The sequence below is a fragment of the Passer domesticus genome, chromosome 2 (assembly GCF_036417665.1).
Source record: "Passer domesticus isolate bPasDom1 chromosome 2, bPasDom1.hap1, whole genome shotgun sequence".
Lineage (NCBI taxonomy): Eukaryota > Metazoa > Chordata > Aves > Passeriformes > Passeridae > Passer > Passer domesticus.
Window position 1 is genome coordinate 88,529,827 of NC_087475.1, and position 26,714 is coordinate 88,556,540.

The 26,714-nt window shown below is 38.9% G+C and overlaps 1 protein-coding gene across 12 annotated transcripts in view; it reads left to right on the forward strand.

Annotated features, from left to right (window-relative positions):
- CRACR2A (calcium release activated channel regulator 2A) overlaps positions 1–26,714 on the forward strand; it is a 78,627-nt gene that overhangs the window by 11,087 nt on the left and 40,826 nt on the right. For 10 of the 12 annotated variants that reach the window (XR_010356616.1, XR_010356617.1, XR_010356618.1 and 7 more), the window contains exons 1-6: positions 2,015–2,096; positions 11,622–11,860; positions 16,142–16,253; positions 18,629–18,797; positions 20,289–20,435; positions 25,892–25,982. Coding sequence is in view for 1 of the 12 variants with exons in the window: in XM_064409911.1 (XP_064265981.1) it covers positions 11,693–11,860; positions 16,142–16,253; positions 18,629–18,797; positions 20,289–20,435; positions 25,892–25,982 (687 nt within the window). In the remaining 11 variants the exon portion in view is untranslated. Of the gene's footprint in view, positions 1–1,761; positions 1,866–2,014; positions 2,097–11,621; positions 11,861–16,141; positions 16,254–18,628; positions 18,798–20,288; positions 20,436–25,891; positions 25,983–26,714 lie in introns of those variants that run through there. The other 2 variants (XR_010356611.1, XR_010356612.1) reach the window with 2 other exon arrangements.

Genomic DNA, 26,714 nt, shown 5'->3' on the forward strand with positions numbered 1-26,714 from the left:
GAACATTAGGGTCTTTGTCTCTACCAGCTAGGGAATGGGATGCATATGAAGGTATATGATCAGAAACTGCTGAAAGAAATCACAGCAGTACATGAGTGCAACACAATCCATAACTTTTTGCTATGAGAGAGAATAAAACCAGAGAGCAATAGACCATTTCTAGCTGGCTCTCTAAGTCTATACTCCAAAGTATTCACAGGTACATATATGAACAGCATTAGCTGTCCAGACAAGACCTAGAAAATTTCATTGACCAGCCCTTCTACTATTGCTTAGTAGGCCCCACAATTTTCTTACAGAAATTGAAAAGTCTAAACTGCCTCATACTGAATGGTAAGGAAGAAAATGGAATGACTGGTTGCAACAAGATACCTAAGCAGTGTTCAATTTTAAGATATATTCCTTGGAGTCTTATCTCTCACAAAAGTTACCACTAAGTTTGCAAATGCTATTTCAATGAGCTTTTCTCCCCATGCATATCACAAATTCTCTGCTATTCTGAAACTTTCTAGATGCTTTCTTCCGTTTCTTCACAAGCTTTTGAATCATGTCTTGTACTTTGTGGCTGATAGTGTGCCTTCATTTCTCTGAAAGAGTCTTGTGAGATTGTCCAAACTTTAAAAGAAAGGCAATTCTGTCTTTTACCCACTATTTTACTTGCTTACCAAAAGGTTAAATAGAAAAGTTAGGCTGAGTCAAATCAGCATGTGCAGAGTATTACAATATTTAGCAGGCTGATGATTTCATGACAAGTACCTGTGTGCCTGTTTTCACCCACAGTACATACAAGGCAGCTGCTGTGGTAAGCAAATTTCAAATATTTACCTTTTTCACAGAGCATGGATGTGAGCAGAACTGTCAAGGAGCGCATTACTGCATGGCAAATCCACACTCAAGCTTGCCTTGTTCAAGTCTACAGTCAATCATTGTAATGAGGGAAGTAATACTTCCCTTTGCAAGAATCCATCCTAGTTAAAAGTACATCATCAACTCAGTGTTTAATAACTGTATTAAATGATTACTCTTGTAGTGCTTTGTAAGTAGTTTTATCAGGCTTATGTATGGGTCTGTATTTGGCAGACTACCTGCCGGTCTTCCTCATGTTCCCCCTTGTAGTGGCAAGATTTGCAGTTTACTAGAGCCCTGGGATTGTAGCTTACTTTAGGGAGATAAGCCTGAAGGGTTTCAGGCTGTTCAGGAAAGATGGATTGGGAAGGCAAGTAGGAGGCTTTTATGTTGTGAAAAAGAGTGCCTTGGGTGCATGAAGCTCTACCTTGGGACAGTTGTTGAACCCGAGGACAGTGTGGATAAGGAGATGAGAACAGATAGTGCAGCTGATCTCACAGACGTGTCTGCAACCAAATCATCTGATCAAGAAGAGGGAGGTGAAGCCTTCTTTAGACACTGTGCCCTAGAAGCTCTTCTGCAGTTGGGAAACCTTACAGTGGTGGGAATTATGTGAAAGATTTTTCTCTTTTTTTGGGACTACTTGGAAAATCTGATCCCAGAAGTGGGTGTTTTTCAAAATTTACTTTGCACTAAGTGAAACGTTTGAATCAAATGGGAACCAATTCTATCTCCCGCTGCCACCTTCTGCAAACAGAACTTGAAGAGTTTGAGATTACAAGGTGGGGAGATCCTACTAGGTCCATTTGGACTGGTCACTGCCTTAGCACCTTGTTGTGGATGAGCGCTCTGGTGCCATTCCAAACCCTGCTGCCCTGACCCGCTTGGGTTTCCCGTGCCCTTATCCTGGAAAACCACCACGCACGCAGCCCTGGCTGCAAGAGAGACCAGGGAAGGCTCACCCCCCTCGCCTTCCCCTGGCTCTCTGATCTCGCCGAGGGCGAGGCGCTCCCGCCAAGGTGAGGTGAGACCAGGCGGGGCACCTGGGCTCCGGCTGCAGGTAGAGAGGGAGGGAGGGAGGGAGAGAGGCCAACCCGGCCGTCCCGCCCCTGGGACACAGCCCGCCTCGCCCGATTATGTCACCCGTGCTCAAAACAAAGTTAGGAAAGTGCTTTCAGCCTTTCCGCGGTCTCGCTTCCAGCGCGGGGAGCGCCGGCCGGGCCAGCCCGAGGGGCCGGCGCCTGCGGCAGGTGAGTGGGACGGCACCGCGGCCGAGGGAGCCGAGGCAGGCACGGCGGGGTCCGTGCCCGGCCGGATTGCTCTCCCGGCCGGGAGGCACCCGCGGCCGCCGCTTTGCCGTGCCCTGCAGAGAGAGCGAGCCCCGGTGTCCCCAGCAAGCCCCGCTCTGTCGCAAGCCTCGCTTCCTGCGCGATGTCCGCGGGCGCGGGACCCGGCACGGAACGCGGTCTGGCTCCGAGGGGAGCGGCGGCCCGGCAGGGCGGCGGGAAGGCGGGGGGCTACCCTTTGCTCTCCCTCCAGCCTGCTCGCTGCCAGGCTGGAAGGCGGTAGGAAGGCGGCTGGAAGCGGCCGCCAGCAGGCTGGAGCAGCCCCCGCAGCGCCGGCGGCGCCGCGAACGCACTCACGGCGATGGAGCCGCTCCGCCGTGGGGCCGGGGCTGGCGAGGGGAGCGACAGCTCAACGCCGGGCTGCCACTGCTCTGACTCCTCCCACACGCGGAGTGGTTCCCTAAGGTGCTGCCCTAAGCAGCCGGCGGTGGGCAGTGGTTGTGCCGGCGCTCCCGCCCTGCCTGGTGTAGCTGCGTGCCCAGAGAAATCCCTGGATGACCTGGCCGCCGCAGGAGCTGCCCCGCTGGTTTTCGCTCCCCTGTAGATGCAGAAGAGGATTGAGTTTCTGGCTGGTGGCTGCCTTCAGGCCCACCAAATGCTTGTTGAAGAAGCAGTGCTGTTCCTGGTGGTTGTTGAAATTATTCCTGTGTCCCCCTGCAATTGTTTGGTGTCACTCTTACTCTGCTGTAGCACTTATGTGATCTCTGATTTAATTTTCTGTCTTTCTTTTTATGATGACTATAAATGACACTTATGAAAGAAACGTGCTGCTAGCAGGATAATAGATTTCTTAATATACACCAGTAGAACAGATTATTACTGCATGTAGTGAAACGTGGGTAGTGTCACAATAGGGAGAATGGTAAAATCCCTCTAGAACATGTTGGCTAATTTAATGTGCTCTTCTGTTTTCTTAGTTGCAACTTGTGGTTTTCAACAGTATTTTTCAGCTTAGTTTCGCTTTTCTTTTTGGAATAAATAAATTATTCTGATGCATGGGTAAAAAGCTATTGGTTTTCTGCGGGTTGTTCTAAGAACTCTGGTCCCCATATTTGAGCTTCAGTAATTGCACAGATCAGAAAGGAGCCATTACACCCAAAGTGAAAATTAAATGTTGGTATTCTCTAAACTATATTCTCATTTTTACATGAAATTGAGAGAAGAAATCAAAAGTCAGAGTCTGAAGTAAAAAAAGGAAAATACCTTTCTGTGAATGGATTAAGTAGCAAATGAGATTTAGGGCAGTAATACTTCACAGTCTCATGGTTTGCCAGCTCTCAGACTTAAGTTTACTGCTGCTGAAATGAATAAGATGTGTTTGATTCCTTGTGAACTATCTCTGCCCCCACCACCACCCTTTCCTCTTATCTTGTGGTGGACTAGGAGATAACAGTAAAACAAGCTGAAATAAATGCACTAAAGAGCACCATTCTACAAGCTTTGTATGTGGTTTCTTCAGACCACAGGATGAATGTGCTGCTTCTAACAGATCTCTTTTATCTGCCATTTCTGTTCATTGACAAATGATATCCTATCATGATTTTTAGGTGGGTAAATGAAGGAGTAAAGAGTATAGTGGTCTTTCCTGATTCCCTCTCCACTCTTTACTAATTTGCAGTCTAAATGCGTATGAACATATCATCCCAACATGTAATTTGGGAGTAATACATCTATAGGGTTTTATTTCTCATGTTAAAACATATAGATTTAGTCAGTTCAAGTTAAAACTGATGTAAAAACGTATGTAATTGTTTCCACTGTTCATGACCTAATCCATGCAGAAGCACCAGGATGTCTGTGTCTGATTGAAACTGAGTTAGAGGATTTTGGACCCATCTTATTCCTTAGTCTCACAGAGTGGGTGTCAAGGAAAGTGAAGGGTCTTGCTGGGGAGCTTCCATTAACTGAAGAGCAGCATAAATGAAGTCAGGGATCCTGCAGAATTGCAAGGACAGCTTTCTGAGTAATTGGATCACAGAGAAAGGGGAAGTTGTATCTCTATTCAAAAGCAGTAGTGAATTAAAATCCAACTAAGAATCTGTAATGATGCATTTTTCATTGTTTGCATAGTGGGAATTTTTTGGTAGAACTGAACAGGATGAAGTACACCAAGCCTCCTAATCAAACATAGATAAGTGGATTTGTTTATATGTGTTTCCAAGGCCTTGGAAGTGAGCTGTGTGGAGCAGATAGCATGAAGGTTATCTTGTTCTGCCTATAGGAAAATATGACTATTTTAGTATCGTATTTTACCATTACTTTTTGCAGTGGAAAGCCAGTGGACTAGCAAACTAAATATTCCTGTGCCTCACTGACATGCTCTTTTCCCATAAAACCTGTCCCACTGACTCAAGTGAAGGTATTTTTCCCAGGGAAAGTTTGTAGTTTTAGAAATTCTGAAAGTTTTGAAGACAATAATTCATGCCAACCTGACTTCAAACTGATTGTCAAATAACTAAGGAAACACTTGGAATATGCCTTTGTCTTCTAGTGGACTCTGCATTGACTTGGGTCCTCTAAGGTCCATGACAGAGTAGACTGAAATTTTATACTAACATTTTTTCAATGAAAAAATGATTCTTATTTGAAGAGAATATTTAATTTGCATCTCAAAATCCTTTGACTTAAGTTAAAGATGTAGCATTCCTTGAAAAACTAGAAATAGAGAGTGTCTTTTAGATTTCAAGCCAAATTATTGTTGGTTTTCAGGCAGATAAAAGGTTTTGGGTTTTTTTTTTTTTCAGAAGTTACATTTTTAGCAAGGGCTTTTGGAGGAGGCAGAATATTTCAAGGGTTTTTTTGTGAAAATGGTGTACTTTAAACATGTTCTTATCAACCTGATTTCACCAGCTGAAAGTAGCTCCATTTAGCAGTGAGTCATTACGAAAACCTGAAAGATAAGACAGTTAAAAGGGGTATACTCTATTTGACTTAAACTTTTTCCAGATAATTACTTCTGGGAGAGGGGGTTTCCAGTGAAATAATTTGTCTACAAATGGAACAGCTCATGTGAACTGGCAATATCTCCTGCCAGAACGTTATGTTACACCACTTACTAATATAATGCTGTTATCAATATAGTTAATCACATTTAATTTCAGTACTTGGAACAATGCAGCACAATAAATTGTGCTTAGAGGCTTTTTCCAACATCAGTGACTGTGTGACTCTTTGCAGTCTGATGGACTCGCCCCATTTTTGACTCCACTACCTTTGGGAATGCATTGCATATTTTGTAAGATGCTCATTCTTAACAACACTTTTTACATCCCTGAATTAACAAATGCTGTTTTAAAAATAAGTCCAAATAATGGTAGAATAGTTCTGCATAGTTCTGGAATAGTTCTAATGCAAGTTCTGTAAGTGTTAATGTCTGTCCAGTTTATGTGCAGACATCTAAAAAACCTCATGCTGCAGCCACAGTTGTTAGCCAGAGTTTTAGCCCAAAACAGGTAACTGGCCAAGCTGTATTTGTACGCAGTAACAATTTATTGGTAATTTAGAGAGATAAAGGAAAACACCCATTCAGATCCTCATGCACACTTGTACCACCATCCTGCTCAGGTGTTGGATAGGTCAGCAGTTTCTGAAGGCACAAGGTTCGTGCAACCAGCAGACAGGTGAGGAACAAGAGGTGGGGAGAAGAGTTCTTCTTGGAACCAGTTTTCTGGAATAAGGTGGAAAGAGCAGAAGGAGGGAGAGGAGACAAGGGGTCCTTAAGCCTGCATGGACTACAAGCAGGGTGCTCTCAATTCTGTTGATCTTGTGATTATTTTGCAACAGTGATTTCCATGATGATGGCTGCCCCTAAATTCAGTGTCCCTCCATAAGAAGTTTTTATTTTCAGGCAGCTCTTAGCTTTTAACTTCTTAAGTACATTAAAAAGGAAGCATCCAAAGCAATGAAGCAAGAGGAAAAGACGTATTTCTGTTAAAATCATAACCTAGAGTAGCTTTACTTCTCAAGGATCCCAGCAGCACTTAGCAGATCCATTTTAACTTAATCCTGCCTTTTTAGTATGGACCCCTAAGAACTGCTAAGATTTAGGCAATGAACATCCTGTTAGTTTTTCATTAGTGTTTTCATATTGAAGAGCAGGGTGGTGAATAAATGAACATCTGAATTTTAATGCATGGATAGTTTTATTTACTGCTGCCATAGAAGCCAGCAAGAAGCCAGGCAGGAGATCTTTTGTCTTCCACTGGGGAAGCTGGCCTTTGGGAGAAGAAAATTTTCTTACAAGCTCAGTGAAAACTAGTTGCTTGGATGCAAATGTTAAAAATAAAAGTTTAATGAAGATATGTTCACCAGTCAGAGTTGGAATTCTGCATCACAGTGCACAGAATTTACATAGTTTGTTTTTTTCTCCAGCATGTGTATTTGTGGACTAATCTAGGGACAAATGCCCAGCGGGGAGTAAGTGGTCTCTGTCCAAAGTCTGGCTGTCTGTTTTGGAATCCTTAATGCTTAATCACTTCAAGCATATTTTCTGGTTTTCTTCTGTTTCACAGTTAATATTGTTGAGACACTGCTTCAGATACATAATCTGGATTTTTATCCTTCTTCTTTAGCTTTAAGGTTTGTTTTGGTTCTTCTTTTCCTTAAACAGCAATCTTCAGAAAAGGAGAAATTTCATTTATATGATTTTGGTGTATGTATGACAAACAATATCTTCTCCCAGGTCTTTTTCCTCCTTGACTTCTGCTGAGCTCCCTTACCTTGAAATAAATTGTAAGTAATTTTTAAAGCCTTGTTGTGGTAGCTTTAAGCTTGCAGATAGGAAAGTAGGTGATCCTAATGGTTCCCTTAATCTTTAAAAGCTAATCAGGTCTGGCTGGAGAGTTTCTGTTAAGACAAACCTAAACAGTCTGTCAAGACTGATTCTAAACAGAATTTGGTTCTCCCACACAAATCTACTCACACTAAAGGAATTTCTACATAACTTAGTTTTTCCTTTTACAGGCCAGTGGATCTAGGATTCTTCTTTTGTCTCTGCCTTTGCTACTCCCCTGGAATTATTTTCGTGTCACATTCCTTTCAGACTATCTTCTTGTGGTCCCTCATGGGAACTCCAGCCTGCCTCAGATCTCTCCCTCCGGAGTTACACTCCTCACACCCACTCCATGGTGTACAATCTCCTAAGATGAAGAGACATAAGAGATCATGTACATCATGACAGAAGTGAATTCAGGCTGTGTGGAAGAGGCTTTGATGATACATTTCATCACAAGATTTTCTGACTTGCATGTGTTTCCTTGAAAAGCCAAAACTGGTGGAATCAATGTCCCCTTTTTTTCATCCAGTTGTGTCTAGGTGTCCATATGGTTAGGCCAAGCTTTATAATTCTTCCATGAGAGCTTAAAGGTTAATTGTCATAGTCATAATTGAGAAAAAACAGGTATTTTCTTGAGCATATAACTTTGTACCTCTGTTAGTTGTTTTAAGTGTGGGACCTGAATTTTTATGTTGGATGGTCATAAAAATCTTTTTTTAAATGGCTAGAAGTAACAGTGAAGTCCACTGATCTAGTCATCTTTCTCAGAAGTGATCTCCTCCGCCATTATTTGCAGATTTGTATTTGGTCTGTTCTTCCATGATGGTAGAGCTGCACTGCCTTTGCAGCCAGGGGTTCAGTGCTCCACCTTCTTTATCCTTGGGTGGGTTTTCATGTCCAGCTTGTCTGACATGTTTGATTCTTGTCCATTGTATTATGTGCATAGGGAGCATTTTTCTCCAATCCTGTATCTAGAAAACCTCTATGTACTTGAGCTTGGTTATTGTGCTCTCTTTAGTCTTAGTCCCATTCTTCTGTCATTCTCTGTAGGTCCTCCTTTTTTTTATTCTACCTTGATAGACCACTGGGGCTTAATTAAATTAAATAAACTATAACTTTCCAGTTGAAATTGAAAGGATTCTACAACAGTGTTCATTGTCTAACTGGATGAATACTTGTTCAAAAGCAGGGCAGAGCAGTTGGGAACAGAATGACTTCCTTGTGGTGATGCATTTTAGCTTTAGGAGCTTTTCAGCACAATGCTGAATAACTAACTCTGGTAACTAACTCTGATACAAAATTATTTCTGAAGAGGTCCCTCTTCATGTGTCAGGCATCCTGCACTGCAGCTGTGGGTTATTTTAACATTTCGTTGTAGGAAATAAACATTTCTTGTAGAAAAAGTATGCAATCTATTTTTTATTTTGAAGTGTTTGTAAGACATGTGTTCTCTCTCATAACAGTGTTTTGGATAAATCCAAGGTGACCTTGGTATTAAATAAGCTTTTTTGCTTATTTTGATATTTTTCAGCTGATGATATGTTTTGAAGTGTGCTGCAGAAAATTTGTACCTGTAGACACATGCTAAGAAAAATATTTCACCTAAACCTAAAACCAGAAGACATATGAGTGCAGGCAAAACAGCTCTCTAGGTTTTAAACTATCACAGTTAGGGAGAACAGGGTTGTCTCACATCATGGCTTGTGAAATCTGTGGCTTAACATTGCTCTCTACTTCTAGAGTTTGGTGATGTGCAGTAGACCTGACTGGAAATGATGAAAATGCCTTTTGGAATATTAACAGTGACCTGCCTTTTGCAGATCCATCCAAAATTTACCTCATGATTAATGGACAGAAACCTCTGAATCACACATCCTTGTTTAGTGTTTGGAGCTATGCTTGTTTGCATCAGGTCATGCTATGACCTATTTTGCATAGTGAAGTGTGTTTATAGCTAAAAGAATGGAAATCAAAGGTCTTAATAGAATTGATTTTGTAAGTCATTCATTTTCTAAAGGAGATGGATGAGTGAATGGAACTACCTAAGTTTTTTGAAACTGGCTTTTGAAACTGAGTGCTGATTCAGTAATGTGGGACAAATTGCAGTTTTAATCTTTCATGTTATTACCAGCATTTGCAAAGTATCAGGACACTGTAGGAATTACGATGAACTCTATTAGCTTTAGAAGCTGCCATAAGGATTAAGAATTTTTGCAAATGCTCAAATTTAATTTTCTGCTGTATTGAAGGCACTTGCTGTTTAGCAAGTTTTTATGATGTGTATAAAAGGTGGGGCAACTTATAAGAAGGTGAGGCTCTCATGATGCATGTAATTTCATTTTGTGTATGGAAATATTTAGAAAGCATGGTGATGTTTGCCGAATTGTACTGTTTGCTAACTGCAAACAACTTCATCAAAGTGTATATAGTGCCCTTTTTTTCACCATTTTTAATCTGTTTTTGTATTTCTGTTCTTTCTCTTGCAATGGGCTATTTATTCCTTGCATAGTTTTTCTTTTTTGCTAAGGAAGTCTGATGGACTGTGCAGAGGCAGGCACTAGCACACTAGCAGCACTTATTATCTTGATTAGCTTGGCCTGTTCCTGAAGTTGTGGTCTTCTGAGAAATTGTTGAAATAAAAAAAAAAAACAACCAAAAAACAACAAAACAACAACAACAAAAAACAAACAAACAAACAAAAAAAAAAAAAACAAAAAAAAAAAACCAAAAAAAAACCCAAAAACCCCCCAAAAAACCCAAAAAAACCCCAAAAAACAAACAAAAAAACCCACCAAAAACACCCAAAAAACCCCTCAACATTTTGAGTCTGGGTCAGATCTTGTCAAGACCGTCTTTAAGCTGTGCCTGTCCCATTGATTTTTGGAGCTTTTATACCTGTTTTTAAATTAGTATTATTGCTAAGCTGAAGCTGATGCTCTGGTTTGTTACATCATATACTGGTGTCAGCCAGGAGTGAGCTGTATTTAAGTAATGGGGGTTCAGGTGTGTAAAAGCAGAATGAAGTGAGAATTTTATGCAGACTATTCCACCAGTGTAGTTTGATTGTGACTTTCCGTCTGATCCACTTGTGGGTAGCTATATACAGTGAGAGCAAAGATTCAACTGGCCCATATACTGTTTTTAAGACTGTTGGAAACATCATGGATGGATTTAAGGAACAGGGCAATTATGGAGCAATCTTTTCCTTTGTGTATCTTTCCAGCTACTGAATGTTGGTCAGACTTTCTGAGCTAGAAATTTTCCTCATAAGAGATTACAGCTGTTCAGGCAGCCGTAATAGGCAAAAGCCCCTTGTTATGTGTGACCACAACTCCCTGTGACAGCATTTTCTAGCCTTGTTAATTATCCAGGGCTGCTGGCATGGGTGCTCTGGCAGGCTTTGGTGGCTCTTGGGGTGTGGAGTGTGGCTTGACCCTGCAGAGAGGTCTTGGGATTTATAAGGCAGCTGTACATTAAAATTCAAGGAAACCCATTCTGAGGGAGGAGTTTCCTATAGTATGATACTGGGTGGTTTAGACATCTCTTGGCTTCACTCAGAGTGTTTTTTCTTCTCCTGCTTGTAATACTGCTTAGGAAGATTCTGACAGGTTCTTTGGCCATATAGCCAAAGTTATTTCAGTTCTGGAAAGTATTTGGACAAGAGTCTTGGGATGATTGAAATGATAAAAGAGAGAAGGGAGGGAGAGGAAAATTACCTCTGTTTGCAGATTTTTTCACATGGTTTCAGAGGAGCTGAGTGATTTGCTCACCAAATGGTCAATGGTGGTTTGAGGTCAATGGCCTATTTGCAGTAAATTTACACTTACTTGCAATTTGGGAAGTCCAGCTGCCTGCCCATGGCTATCAGAGAAATCACTTTGTCATGGGAAGCTGTGTGAGTTCTGTGAAGATGAACACATCTTAGAAGATGCTGTTCCAAGAGTGCCAGCTTTGAACTTAAGCATAGAGTAAAACAGGCTGAGTTGCTCTGTGTGATCAGAGCCTTTTCACCCTAAGAAGCTGCCTAGACAAACCTAAGGTCTTGTTTCCTCATATTCTACCTTCGCATCCATGCGGTGCTGAGGTCTTTGCTCTACAGACAACATAAGTTCCATATTTAAACAATTTTCACTAGCCTTTGTGGAGTTATTCCAGATTTTGCCAGTCATACTGGATCAGAATCACTCTATATTCTCTTATATTAGTCAAATGCCTTAAAAAATTCTTTATTCTGTTAAAAATTTTCAGGCAAATTTGTGTCTACTTTAGGCAGACCTACTTAGATAAGAAGTACAAATTCAAGACAAATATATGAAGTCAAGTTGTAGTGACTTTAAGTTACTCTTGCCTTTACCTGTATTTCTTGTGTTTTCTTGTTCATGTTGATTGTCCATATTTCTTATTAAACTAGCTGATTTTGCTTTGAGATTCCATTTCAGAGCTAGTTTTGTCTTCTTCCCTCAGACTCCCCCTTCCTTGTTCATCATCCCATTTCCAATATCTTAAGTGCAGCCCATCAAGGGTAAGCATTTTCAAAAAGCTTTCTCTTCTTCTAAGATATGGTGCCTCATTAAAGAGATGGTTGCTAAGAGATTGTGGCAAGCATCATTAAGAGGATCTGATTTGCTTTTTTTCTTACTTTTTTCCATGCACAGGTTTCAGATCAGAATTTATAGGTAAATGGGATAGCAGCATCCCAGGATATTCCTGAGCTGAGATTGTAACCATGGAAAGAATAAAAGGAGACCACACCAGTCCTGTGCAACCAGAAGATGCAGAGAGGAGCAGGACTGGAGAACAAGACCCAGAACTAACTGTACTGGGAAAAGCACAAGAGTTCTTTCAGATTTGTGATCTGGAAGACAAAGGCTTCGTCACTCGTCAAGACATGCAGGTAAAACAAAATTGGTTATGTGAAATGCACAATGAGAGAAGCTCCTAAAGCCCTTAACGACTTGAGACTGATTAATTTAGAGTTAAAAATGTCAACACCCTGCTCATAACTTTAAAGAGATAAGTGGGATTTAAAATGATGTCTTTGAAGTCTTGTATAATGCTTGTATTTTTTCTCACAGACAAAGCAACAAAAAAGTGGAAAATCAAAGTAAATTAAGTTTTAAAAAAAGCCCCAGGAATTCAATTCTATTCTTGTTGAAAACATTGAAACACCATTAAATTCATTACTTCGTGATTTGCCACAGTGTAAGGAGTGTATTCAGTCCACCAATTTTATCTTTTTTTTCAGCAAAATTGTATAAATAAAGTCTTTCACTGTGGCTTCACTGTCAGACAATGGTGAACTCTCAGCTGGATCACATGTATATGTAGGAAGTATAGAGGAACAGTACTTTTAGCATTATTCAGTGTTGGCAGCAATCTTAGGAAATTATGCTTAATTTGTTTGAAGGCCCAAAATCAGATTTGCTGAATATGCTGATGAGAAAAAGCAACTATATTACAAAAGCTCTTGAAAATGTGATTATGGCACATTGCAGAAGTGATGAGATGATTTGAGCCAGTATGTGGCAGAGAGCAGGAATATACTCATGCTTGATATGCAAAGCATAGTTTGTGTTAATCCATTTCTACTTCAGTACTTGTGGGTGAAACAGAATTGGGGAGCAGGAGCGAAACAAATTCATCATGATCTACTAATAAAGAAAGCGTCTAATAGAAAATTTAGAAACTTTCCGTGTCCTCAGAAACAAAGATGTCTGTATGTATGAAAACACAGTTGAAACAACTTTAACTACCTATTTTGGAAAAGCAAAACCCTCCTATGTAAACTGCTCAGTTTGCTATCTCTCAGGAGCTTTCTTTGCAGTTGCGTGTTGCCAAGTTTTCTGATGACCTCTGTTAATTATGCAAGTTGAAAAAAGAGAGAAATGTGGATGCTTGCTCTGCTGCAGGCTTTGCCAATCTGTGTTATCTCACTGGAGTAACTGAACTCAAAAAACCAAACATATTGCCGGTGGTAGTGTTTGGTAAATCCAAAGCCACAGAGAGTTTAATGGGCTACAATTTTACAGTCTTTCTGAAAACTGAATGGCATAGATTTTTACCTAATAGAAACCCATATAATTATGTGTATGTATACGTATATAAAAAAGTTTTAATACCTGTTTTTTCAAGAAATGTAAAATTATTTGATTTTATTTGATTCTAGGTTTATCCTTAGAGTGCTGCTAAATTTATACTTCAGCTTCTAAAACAGATGTTGCAAAAGATATAGTAGAAATAGTGTTGCAAACAACAAATAAATTTCTATTTCATTCTTGTATTTCATCATGTTTGTTTACTATATCTGAAAACGTCATCTGTGTATGTAAGTGTATGTAAGTTCTTTAATACAGAAATAAAGGTGCTCAGGCGATTTGAGGTAGTGTTTCTTTATACTTGATTTTATTTCCTGCATTTTTCATGATGGTTTCTCCCTATAAAAAAAACCCCCAAATTCAATGAAATAAATCAGTATTTTCCTTAAAAGGCACTAAGTGTTTATCACTTTGTGTTGTGCTATGTTTGGTAGGTCTGTACTGCTTATAATTCCTGAAGCTTTGCTTCAAATATAGGATGCTAATGCTAAGCTTTTTAATCTTTAGGCATGGGATACAAGGCATGATTTCAACAGAGTGCTAAGTATCTGAAATTTAATTAATCTTGATGGAACAAATCTTGCAGTGTGTTTTCTCTTGCGTCTATAACAGTTACTACACTAAAGATTTACTCCTCCTTGATTATATGATGTTGTTTATTGTGAGAGGATGTTAATAGTTGGATTTAAAAAAAATTCATTCCATTTCCAAATATCAAATGTACCCAACTTTCAAACCAACAAGAGGTTTTCTGAAATGGCAAGAAAGAAAATTCTACCTTTGACTTGAAACCCCAGTTTCATCTGTTGGTCCTTGAGGTTATAATGAATAATGAAAATTAGTGCTGTAAAATATTTTGTTCTAATGTACGCAGGAGGATTGGGTTCAGATGTTGCTCTTAGCTATTTGACCTCTGTCCTTGAATTTAGCTGAGTAAAAGCTTGGTATTTTAGGAGAATTAAGCACAGATGTCATGAAACCACAGAGCACATTTGGAGGCAGTGCAGATAGCTTCTTTTGATGCCCCAGTGGTATCTCTGAATATGTTTTATTTTGCTTTGTTTTCTTTAAAAAATTTTAGGAGCCTCATGTTGAAAGGGCCTATGTATTTTTACAGAAAGCTTGAAATGAGCAAATAAACAAAACCACAACTATGACATCAGTAACATTTTGCTTTCCTAGCCACAAACCACTTAAGAGGTTGGGAAAACATTGACTTAATCTTAGTGTGTCCCAACTCATAAAAGTCTGCAAATTATCTGGAGGGAATATAATGGAGCAAAATATTGGTACATTCCTTAGAATCTCCAATTTTCATACCTTCCCCGCCCCCCCCCCCACAAAGAAAATGCAACTGTGGTGTTTTCGACCGTAAATTTAGTGTAATTCTCACCAGAATTTGGATGCTGCATTAAGGCACTGCAGCTGAGGTTGGAGAAGCCCATATTTGTCAGTCAGGTTTGCAGCAAGACCCCCAGGCCATTGCACTGAATAGCAACTGGGTCTGGGTTTTTGGCATGGTCAAATTGGGTGCTCCTTCAGCAATTCTCAAAGATCTGGTGGTAAGCGTACAGTTTCTGTTTTCCTGAATGTAAAAAGAGTAATTTGTTTGAAGCAACTCATCAGTGTGGTGTTGGCCATAAGAATTTTACAGAAGAAGCTGATTATAAAAAGTTCCCCTTTAGATCTTAGAGATTGAAATCCAAACTTTGGGAAGATGGGTGTGTTTAAGTAACAAGCGGAACACAGGTGTATCACTGATGAAATAAGTAATTTAAACTGAGTATACATCAAGTTTTTCTGGGTTTTATTTTTGGAAGCAGACAGCAATACACAACTAATCCTGCTCAGAAATCCCTCTGTAACTATTCCAGATCGTTCTGTGCTTTAGCAGCTCTGTTGCTTTTACTTCTCAGGGCCACCTTGGAATTCCTTTTAACACTCTTATCCATGCAGTTTATAAAGCATACCCTAAACTGTTTGTGGCAACCGGGAACTCCTGGTTAATGCACTCAGCCAACTCTTTCCTTGCCTATATGGCTTGGAATATTGAATAGTGGTTTCTGCTGTTTTGGATGGCAGGATAAGCATTTTTGGCCCAAAATCCCACTGCCACAGTGGAACAGATCTGCACTTTTAATCTAATGAACTTTATCAACCTACTAGCTTACAGTTTTAATATGTTGTATATAAAACAAGAGTTTGGGGGATTAAAATGTTAATTAATAAAGCAGAGGAATGAACCAGTGTGCATTTATATTGCTTCTCAAGCTGAGGAAAGGTTTTAATTTTCCTAGTGCTATCTCCCAGTGGAAATGCTGGTTATTTGTGTTGTTTGCCACTCCAGTTTCCTCCTGTTTCTGGGAATCTGTCTACACTTAAAAGAATTAGAGTAAAACCATTAGGACCAGTTTTATATTATTCTTTTCTTTTATGTTTTTATGTTATCAGGAAAAAAAATACATGATATTTTTTGGAGCTGGTTTTATGCAGCTGTGTCTTTTTTGGTGTGAGTATGCTGCATTTCAGAAGTAGACAGTCGTGAACTCCATTGCACTCACTGTGGGAGCAAACAGGTTTGGTCCTCAGACTATGCAGCTTTCTTAGCTTTGTTTTATTTACTTATTTATTTATGTACACTTTTTGAATCAGCTTGAATTAGGTCAGTATATCCTCTATAATGTAGTAATCTAGAGAGTTTCTTTCTTGACTTTATGATGTGGAAGGAGCTAGTTGTACAATTCTGCTGTCAAGTTTGTCCAGAAGCCTGATAACCAAGACATTTCACCAAGATAATCAAGTCATTTCACCAGGATGCTGAGATTCCACCTCAGGTTCTTTCCCTTCCCTTTGTGATTGGAATTTTTGGCACCAGGCAGTTGTTCTCCTTGCGTTGACACAATAGATTCATGAAGACAAATAAATCATTAAAGCAAATGTCCCTCACTTGATCTGGTTTTGCTCTGTAATTGGATTTTCACTCAGAGAAAATCCTGCTGTACTATGGATGTTTTGTAGAACCCAGTCTTCCTCTTATCCTGTAGTAATGGATAAAGTTGCTGCATGTTTTGTCATTACAGAGACTGCATCCTGAGTTACCTCTTAGTCTGGAAGAACTTGAAAAAGTTTTTGTTACATTGGATGCTGATGGAAATGGCTCACTTACCCCAAAGGAGTTTATCACAGGATTCAGTGAGTTTTGGAAAGCATGTCTCCCCTTTTGAGCTTTATTTATGTTCTGTACTCTCCCCATCAATCAAGAACTTTGTCTTAAGAGGACACTTAATAATGCACAGAGGGAGCCAGACTTTTCCCTAAATATAGCAGATATATGTAGCAGAGGAAGAAGTGGTCAATTTATGTGAATAAATAGAGAAAGGGCTCTGGGGTCCTTCTCTCTTGTGAAAAATGGCAAGCCATGACACAATATGAGAAAATGATGTAATCATCTGAATCACACCTGTTTTAAGCTGTTGAGTAAATCTATGTACAATTTATTGAAGGTTTCCCTTGGGCAGATGGTGAAAGAGGGGAGTCTTGTGTGTTATTTCATATCAGATAATAGGACGTGAAAGATAATTAAAATTATCTTTAATCTTAATATAAGACAATGCTAGGAATATGATAATGCCACTGTCCTTAGAGCTGTGGAAATGCTTTCTACAATGAATTAATTCTTCAAGTGGTGTTAATTTATTTCAAAACAAAACAGGATGAGACACTTATTACTTCTGTAAGATATGATCTGATAAGTTCTTTGTAACTGCCTGTTTTTCAACAGCACTCTTACTGTCATATTCTCTGTGTTTGTCACAGGGTGGTTTTTTCCTCAGATGTGACATTCCAGATAAGATGACAATGTTAGTTAAACTGTGCTTGATTGTTTATGCAGAATCCATTTTGTACCTAATTTTAGCTTTGCTGGCTAAGGTTTAAGCATTTTCCTTAGAAAACTGAATCTCATCTAGGCATGAATTGTAACAGTAAATCTTAATTTAGTTAATAGCTACAGGTCCAACGAACAGGACCTTCCATTTTTGTTTTCATCAGTAGTTTGAAACCCTAATTCTGTCATGTCCCAATGTCCTCATGCCCACTTGAATTTCTTTTTCTAGATAAAACCCCTTTAGAGGTTTTTCTCCCAGAATTGCCCTAAGCCAGGACACCCACCTCTCCCATTGTAGAGGTAGATCAAATGTCTTCACAGGGTATACTCTAATCTGAAAGTTGACATTATTAAAAAATAGATGCTTTGTTTTTCATGAGTTAAATTAAGATTACTTCCATAAGTAGACTCTGCATAACCAAAACTCTTTCTTAAGGGAGGTTGTAAGTGGCTGCCATCTCAAGCAGCTCCAGATCCTGGGGATTCCTCCTGCTTAGGTGCTGGAGCCTAGTGCAGAGGCCCAGGTGGGTGTGGCCACTGCTTCCTAGTTTGCAGGTTCAGCTGGTAGTAAAGTTAAACAAGTACCCCAAAGACACAGGCACACAAAGGGCATGGACCACACCACGTAAAGGACAAGGATGGACAGTGTGAAGCATGGTACATCTTAACCTACTACATAGCAGTTACTGGTATTTTCCAGGCCAGCTAGTCCTACATTTGGCTAGGTGATGATGTTGGCATTCCTTCTAGAAGCAGAAGCTGTAGTAGATAAAAGCTGCTTGAGAAGGCAGAGTAATGTCTGGATAAAGCTCATGCTGCACCAATTACTACGAGAGAGTCCTGTTTCTATTTCTAAATGGTGGCAAATCTGAAATTTACTGTAACCCCTCTTTGCAACATACTGCGTTCTGTTGTTCTGTTGCCGACATACTCTCAACATGTTGGATGCCATGAGAAAAAATGCAAGATGGAGTTAAGAAAAACATAAAACCACACCAGTGTTTCTGTTTCCTTGGATCTGTAGAAATTTCTCTACTGCAACTTTAGAATATAACCAAAAAATCCTCTGCATAAAATCACAATATCCCCTCGCCCCCAAAAAAAATTGACTTGTGGATGTCCAAATAAAATAGATGGCACATTTGGCATTTGATGGAATGTATCTGGTCTGTGGTAAATGAATACAAATGTATTGATTATTCATGTGACAATTTCACTTCTGCATCCTCACCATACAACTACTGTTAATAAAATGTAGCTTTCTATATGCAATTTATATAGGAATTGAATGTGTGTCTTTGGTCATGCACTAAAAAGAATGTTAAAGTTTATTTAATATACGTTTTATCAGTACTGACATTTTAGGTTCCTAATCTATTTAAACTTGTCAAGAAAGAAAACCACAACATTTATGAAGAGTTGTTATTGCAATTTATGTCCTTTTATATTTTTGCATGGAGATATGAATTTTTTCATTGGTTGTGAATTTTGAGGTGGATTATATACTGAAGGTTAGACATTAAACTGGGCACAAAGCCAGCCATAGAACTCAGGGATCCTTTTGGCATGCCCTATCCTTTTGTTTATTTACCATAAAAATTGAGTTTTAGTATGTTTAGTATGACATTGCTTCTTACAGTAATTTCTGAAAATGCTAATGTGTGTAATTTCTAATTCTTAGGCCAATTTCTTTTGGAGCAGATTGCTTTGAAAAATGACATGGTACAGCCATCAGAAGGTGAAACAACCTGCCCAGTTAGATATGAAGAGACCATGACTGGTGAAGAGGATGAAGAATTCCAGTTCTCAAATCTCATGGATCGGCTTGGAGCTGCAAAGGTTTTGGATGAGTGAGTTCTCACAGCAATAGTCATCAGTTGTGTGACCTCTGGTTTGATTTTAATGGAATCCAAGATGGATGGCAAGAACAAAAGCTGCTCAAAACCACAGAGATTCTTTTAAAAACTAATTTTCCTGCTGTCATGATAAAATGCCATTTGATCAAGTTTCCAAGAGCAAAACTGTTTACTCCAGGCACATGAAACATGTTTTTCTGCCATGTGATCTGAACATAGATAACTACAAGCGTGTAATCCACAGATGTCACTGATTTTCAATCAATGTGTGTTGATGCTGTTTTTGGCAAGGCCTGTGTTTAAAGTGCACCATAAGTAGGGAAGTTTTCTCCACTTTTTCTGCTTTTTCTCCTCTTCTTGCCTAATTCCAGACTGTGATTGCTCTGGTAATGCTACTTCTTCCAAGGCCAGGATGGATCACTCTGAAACATGGAGCATAAAACCTGCTCACAGAACTTTTTGTGTGCTGGCCTCACATTCATTGGTCAATCACAATGAATACTGTGGAACAAAAAAAAAAAAAAAAGCACTGGGCAAAAATGGGAGAGAATCTAGACAAGTGATACAAATATTTAAGAAATACATCAGTGATTCTTACTATGGACAAAAGTGCTCATCTGTCCTTCTCTTCCCCTGACTGCCTGTTCCAGGAAACAGTACATGTCATCCATCCTGAAAATCTTTCATTATGAAGAGATGTTTATCACCCACTTTTTCTATCCTTATCCTCATTTTGTCCTTTAAATACAGCACTCTTTACTGGCTAGGTTCAGGATTGCAATGCTCATGGAAGAGAGTGAGTCAGGAAGAAACTAAGTGGTTCAGGAGAATATTGGCAAAGTATTAGAAACTGATTATCATTCACAATAGAGCTGTCAGTGTCTGCTGAACAGATTTGGAAACACAACATTATCTTGGTAAATCTTTAAATCAAAATTTCAAGATGTTTTGTTCTGCTTTTTGTAGCAGAATCACCATGGAAGAAAAATGTATCGAAAATTACAGAATGCAGTACAAATGCAATTTGTTAATATATCTGTGTTACTTAGGAGTCTGAATCTCATTAATTTCTTATGAGGGAGGGATTTTGATTAGCTTTTCCACTTCCCCCTCCCCTCTACGTCTGTGAGAACTTCTTTACTTCTAGTAGATGGGCACACTGTGTCTCGTCTGTCTCCTTTCTTACCCATTCCTGCTTAGGTGCAGTGTCTGGCAAGGCACCCACTAAACAAGTAGTTCCTGTACTATTGTGCAGTCAGGAATGGCTAGATGTTGCAATGCATTTTTTTAAAAGTAAATTCAATCTCCATAATTTCCCACCCCCTCATCCTTTTCAAATCTGGCACAGTTTAAGTTGTTTGTAATAAGTTTTGTGTTCTGACTAGTGTTGCCCTGAAGCCTCGATCTGCTAAGGGTGCTAAGGACATTTACTGCAGCCTGGGAAATGTTCTCTGTTAATGAATCCTTTATGATGTTTTCTTTCAGTGAGACTGATGTGAAGCAACTTTGGTTGCAGCTAAGAAAAGAAGAACCTCATTTACTTTCCAATTTTGAAGAGTTCCTGGTCAGAATTTTTTCCCAGCTCCAAGAAGCAGATAATGAGAAGAATGAGTTGGAATGTGCTCTAAAAAAGTTAGTAGTTCTCTTTGTTAGACTGCTTGTGTAGTTTTACAGCTATTTCACCTGCTATTTGAACTTCTGAAATAAACAAGGTATTTCAGTGGAGAATGAAGGACAAGACTTCACATAATGTAAAATTTCCTATAATGAAAAGTTTTGTCAGTCATTAAGACTACTCGTAGAACTATTCACATGGCAGAGCTGAATTAAATTAGCTTTTCTCTTCTGCTTAAGATTTTATAGATTGAAATTCTTTTGCAGATATCTGTTATTGCATTGAAGTTTTAAGACAATATTGAGTGATTCCAATCTAGTTAATCAGTTTGATTCCAGAGGAAAGTCGTATTTAACAGTAAATCTGGTAAATTGTCTGTGTGCTTTGTAAGCATTATGTGCAGAAAAGCTATAAACCTGGATTAACTGGCCAGAGACATAAGAGGTTTAAGATGTTAGAGCAGCACAAAGCACTGATACTAGTGAAACTGTAAGCTAACAAATATATATAAAGCAAAGCTATGAAATACAGTAAATAACATACTTATGTTTTATATATAAAATGTATAAAATGTAAATATAAACAAACATAAAATACACATACAAAAATATGTATGAGAACTAAAAATTAATAGATCATACTTTTATATGTAGTTATCTAGAGTAGAAAATTTATGATGCTAAATCTTAACAAAATGCAGAATTATGGGCATAGTTGAAGTTCCACTGTATTTTTATTTTAAAGTGTTACTTCTGAATTTCAGATTCTTACAGACTGAGCAATAAAGGCAAATGTATTGTTGAAAATTTACTTCATTTTTTCAACACTCTCCTGACTATTGTAAGAATGTGTCAAGGCTTATGAAGAAGGAAAAAAACTAAAAATGTATGATCATTAAAGACAATTGGTTTAGTTTAGTAGTAGCATTTTCTACTAAGTCCCTGTGTGTGGTTTTAGCCTTCAGGCAGCTGGAAACAGCATACAGAGAGTTTTGCTGTCTGTTTTAGTCTAGAGATTGTTAACTACCGTGTGTGGTGAGAGGTTTGTTCTGTGAGGTTTTTTGGGGATCCTTGTGAGTGTTTCTTTGGGAGCTGAATGAATAAATGTGTCTCTTTAATAGCTCTGATCAGTGCAGAGGTGTACAGAGAGTACATTAGCATTATCTTTTCTGGCTGATGTGAAATCTCTACCTTGAAAGTGCGTTGGATTTTTATTCCTTTGTAGTAGACATATGTTTTAGCTAATTTCTTCTTTTTGTTGTTCCTGATAACACCACTGATTTCAGCACGTTGATTGTTGTGTTTGTAGTCGATTGCTGGAAGGAATCAGAGTAGTAATGCTGTCTTTGCTAGTAACAGTGGGAATAAATGACCTGTTTCTTTTGAACGATGTACGTATCACAACAAAGCTCAAGACAGCACCATATAGAGGAGAAGATTAATTTTTTTTAATACCCGCGTACTCACTAGCACTAAAATGCATGTGTCTGCAGAGACTGGCCAGGGTTTACTGAGGGGTCACAGAAGAGAAGGGATGCTGGGTTTTGAGGACCTATAATGTCTACTGGGTTGTTCTTGATTGGTGACAATAACACTTTTCGGAAATTGACTATGATTTTGATCTTTCATCTTTCCTTCCTGAGTCTTTCCTTCCTGACTCACCTCTGTGAGTCATTAGGCAATAAGGCAGCCTTTTTTCTCATTTCCTGGGTGTAGGCTGTGCTTTTGTCTTCAATTGTTCCTTTTTCTTCTATACTGGATGCCCTCACAAGCTTCATGTGTGTTTGCTAGGATTTTTATGCCATAAAAATCTATGCTCTTCACCCGTGATGTTTTTCTCTACATTTTTTTTTGGTCTTTTCTTCTGGACCTTTCGCATGTGCATATTTTCATTTTTGAACCTGAATCCCGTGGTCTGAGAGATCCAGGATTTTCCTCCTGCTCTGGTTCAATAGATCCAGTAGGTTGCTGCTGTTCTTGTTTGTAGGTCCAGACAGCAGTGAGGCTGAAGATATATTCTCAATACACAAACATGCAAATAAAGCACACATGGGGGACTCTGCAGGTTAATACTGATGTAACTAGAGAGAGGGGAAAAAAAAAAGGCAGGGGGTTTTTCAATCTAAACCAAATGTGATTTTTTGGGTACAATATTTATTTGCCAGGGTAGGTTAGTTCTCCTTGATTTTTGGTATTTGTGTTTAATTTTAAGTGCTAGCTTAAAATTAGATGGCTTCTTAAACATAGCAGTAGCTCGTTTTTAAATAATAGGGTGATGTATTGAGCACCCAAAAAAAGCAGAGATGAACATTAGGAAGAGAAAATAAAATCATGCTTCTGTGATGAACTATTGCAATTCCAGAGAAAGCCCATGGGAGCATTGCAGAGAGCTTCCCAGAATCAGCCAGAAGGGCCCAGTAAACTGCTGGGCACTGTCAGAGAGGATACTGGGCATGTGGCAAAGCATATTTTTTGCTACTACATGGACTCTTAGTACACCCATGTCCTGAGTGCATTATGGGGAGTTCTGGTCTCTACAACACAGGAAGAGTGTAGTGGGATGAGGAAAAGTGCAGGGAATGGCAACTCAGTGGTTAAAGGAATAGAGCAGCTATTCTGAGAGAGCTATTTTTAAAAGGTCGTATCTCTTGAATGAGGAGGCAAAGGCTGGAGTGGAATATGACAGACCTTGTTATTCTTCAAATCCCTGGCAGTAGAACTAAGGGGCTTTTTATAAGACTGATAGGAAGTAAGCCTAAAAGAAATGAAAAAGACCTTTTTCTTCTAATAGCAGACAAAATCTTTAAGTGCCATTAGCTCTGTCTGCTGCTGTGCTTTGCCTTTGAAGGACAAACCTAATAAAAATGTAGACTGTTTCATACAAGAGTTCTAAACAGGCAAGATAAACAGTAGGGTAAAGGGGAAGGGAAGGATGAACTGCCTTCTCACTTAGCATGGGATAGTATCAGAATCCATCTTTGTGGAAGATGAGGAGAATCAGCATCTCAGGAGATTAGTTCACACTGTGCACAAATCACTATTTTTTTTAAGGAGAAAGAAACATTGTGACAAACTGCAGTGACAGCAGTTGTGAAATCAAAACAATTCACATTGTAGCTACATGAATGGGCAGAAGTTAAACCGTTGTGTGTTGATCCTGAATCTATCATCTGAACTTAGTAAACTCACACTACATTTCATCTGCTTTCATCTCTATGTGTTTATTCCAGTGTTACTGAAAGGAGAGACTAAATTATCAAATACGACTGAAATTATAAAATTATATGTTAAGTAAAACTTGAAGGGGTAATCCAAGGGAATAGAAAAACATGTTGCATTTTTCACATAAAAATGATATATCCTTATTGATTTGGGTTTTTTCTCCTGAATATATGTGGGGAATATTTGCCAGCTATTTTTTTTTTCTTCTGCTTATTAGTTATTTTACTTATAATTGTTAGATTTTTGATTATGAGGGGATATTATTTCTCCCTTCTTTTTAATTTGATCAGAGAGATGAATGAAAATCCATGAATGAAATGCTTGGAGGATATTCAGCCTGTAGAAATGGCATGTACTTATGTGCCAGGGCAACTGGAAAGATTCCTACATTCAGTAGTGCTTTCAGAATGTAGTCTTCATGGTGCTACCATATCCTTTGCTTCCAAACACATTAGAGGAAAAAAATACCAAAATCAGGAAGTTAAAACACAGGACTAAAGTTATTCTCCCTGTCACACAGAAGCCCAGGAAATCTTTATGATTCCCATGGAAACACTGGCTGCTGTGCAGTGTGTTCTGCCTCTGCAAAGTTACAGGGCTTTTCAGTAGTCAGTCTAGTGCTGGTCAGAGTGACATTTTACTGCCTGAATACAGTAGGTGTATGGTCCTAGCATCTCTGCCATGCCTTTCTAAGTAGCTGTTTTTCTCTATGAATTTGTGTAATTTCATTCTATTGATGAGTGCTAATTTAATAAATTAGCATTTTATTATTTTCAAGAAAATAATTTGAGATCAGAACATGACACATCATTACAGTGTAAGGGGAGTAAGGCAGCAAAAAGGGCTTCTGGATTTTCTGGCACTCTCTGAAATGTTGCAGTCACATGGCAGAGGCCCTTTTGGAGTCTGGTTTTCTCACCTAGTCAGAGTTTATGAAAGTCTAAGTGACAGCCATTGTTTTCCTCCAATTCTTGTAGCTTGACAGTTGTTTATTGCTTCTGTAAATCCTGGGAAAATGTCTCACATTTTTTTTTACCTGGGACTGAAAGAACGAGCTGGTAGTGTCAGGTGTTCTGCTGTTGAAAGAGGGGATGACAGACCTGTTTGGTTTTACTCACTCTTCTTAGATTTGGCAAAGTTTTTGAATTTTCTTTAAAATTGGCTTTGTTTTAAAGCCAATTAGAAGTGAACCAGGCCTTCAATAAGGGAAAACATAGAATATATACTGTATTGGGTTAAAAAAAAAAAAAGTAGATACAAAATAAATGTTGTTTTTTTTTTCTACTGCATGTTCCTTGTCTTGCTCTTGGTGATGTGAATGCCCTTGAAGATTTGGCACTTTATTTGTGACAGATGCATTATGCAGATTGCTCAAGGAACAGCTATGGCAGAAAGAATATGAGGCAATACGCGGTACTGTCAGATAACAGTCCTAATAATCACAAAAAAAAATTATTCTAGGATGTCCCTTGAGTTTGATACAAAGATATTTTTGCTTTTCAGTGTCTGGATTAATGAGCATAAATAGAATAGTAGCAGAAAAAAGCAGATATCTTGTTCCCTGTCAACAGTTAAATTTTTTCTGTCGAAGCAAAAGATTTGCTTTATGTAATCCTTCACGGATCAAACTGCAGTGATATTAATTGCAATATTCCACTGGAAAAAAGTGAACTTTGTAGGTTGTTCTTTTTTCTTCCTGCGGTTGTGCACAGCATATTTATTTCTGTTCCTCATCTGGGCTATTCAAATTTATTTCAGCAAAGCAGTTAGAGAGGCAGTAAGACTGCTTTCACGAAGGTCTTTCAAGAATTTCATTCCAGCTAATGTGTCTTAGACAGAAGTACCTCATTCAGTACCCTTGAATGGGCAACAGTGCAGTCCAACAGTACAAAAAAGGAAGTTGCCATGAAAATAATTTTAACTGTCAAATTTAGGTTCTGATATCTTACATTGTCATTAGAAAATTCTTCCTTATACCTATGATCTAGGAGTCATTAAAATTGCATAATGAACAGCTGCTTTATATGGAAACATCAGCTTTATATTAGCTTTTGAGCTACTGAAGCTTTACTTCCATGAGAGAAAAAAAAAATCTGTGAGCTTTGCTGCATAAAAATTTCTATTTTCTTGACACCAGAACATTCTTTGGAGTCTTGTGCTAAGGCAGAAATGTGGAGCTTAGCTGGTAATGTGGGCCATGACTTGAAGTAATGCTGCAAAGAGCCACTCAGTGTATTTTTATCTCTTATTAGGAAAATTGCTGCTTATGATGAAGAAATTCAACATCTCTATGAGGAAATGGAACAGCAAATCAAAAAGGAGAAAGAGCAGTTTCTCTTGAAAGTGAGTGTCTCTGTTATAGTGGCCGTGGATTCTGCTCCCCCTTTCAGTGGTTTTAAACTCGTTCTGGGTGTGAAATTAAAGCCCACAAAATGTGTTTCACAACAGAGGAAGGAAAACCTCACAAGCTACTTTTGTGCTGCTGTTTCAAACTTTTAGTCTCTGCAGCTTCAAGCTTAAAGTGACTTGTTGGATGAAGGAGCTGTGATGTCCTGTGCTCAGTGGCTGTCATACAGCACAGCTGGCATTCTTTTGAAAGTCACTGGAACTACAAACATTGTTGGTGCTACTCTGAGTCCAGCTTCTGATCACAATCAGGAAAAATGCTCTGTAAGATTGTTCAGAGCAGCACCACTCCTGTTGAATTCTGCGGTCTCTGATTTTTGGGAGGGGATAACAAGAGATGAATCAAGTGATGGTAATTTGCACAACTACAGGTTATTTGCAAAATAAACACAGGGCAGAATCTCTTGTCACTGCCATGGTGCTTCCAAAACACCTGAATTCCCTTTTCTTGGGAAGTTGTCTTGAAATCTCCTCTACTGTGTCTGTAGACTTTTCTTTGGATTTTTCTTTCCTGCTTCTTTCCTCTTTTTCTAATAAAATTAGGAAATTAACAAGGACTTTCAGCATGCTCCAGGAAAGAGTCACCTTAGAATCTTGTAGGTGGGCAGGTGATGCCTTACTTCCTAGCTAGATCAGGATGCTCAGGAACTTGGCCAATTATGTTTTGAG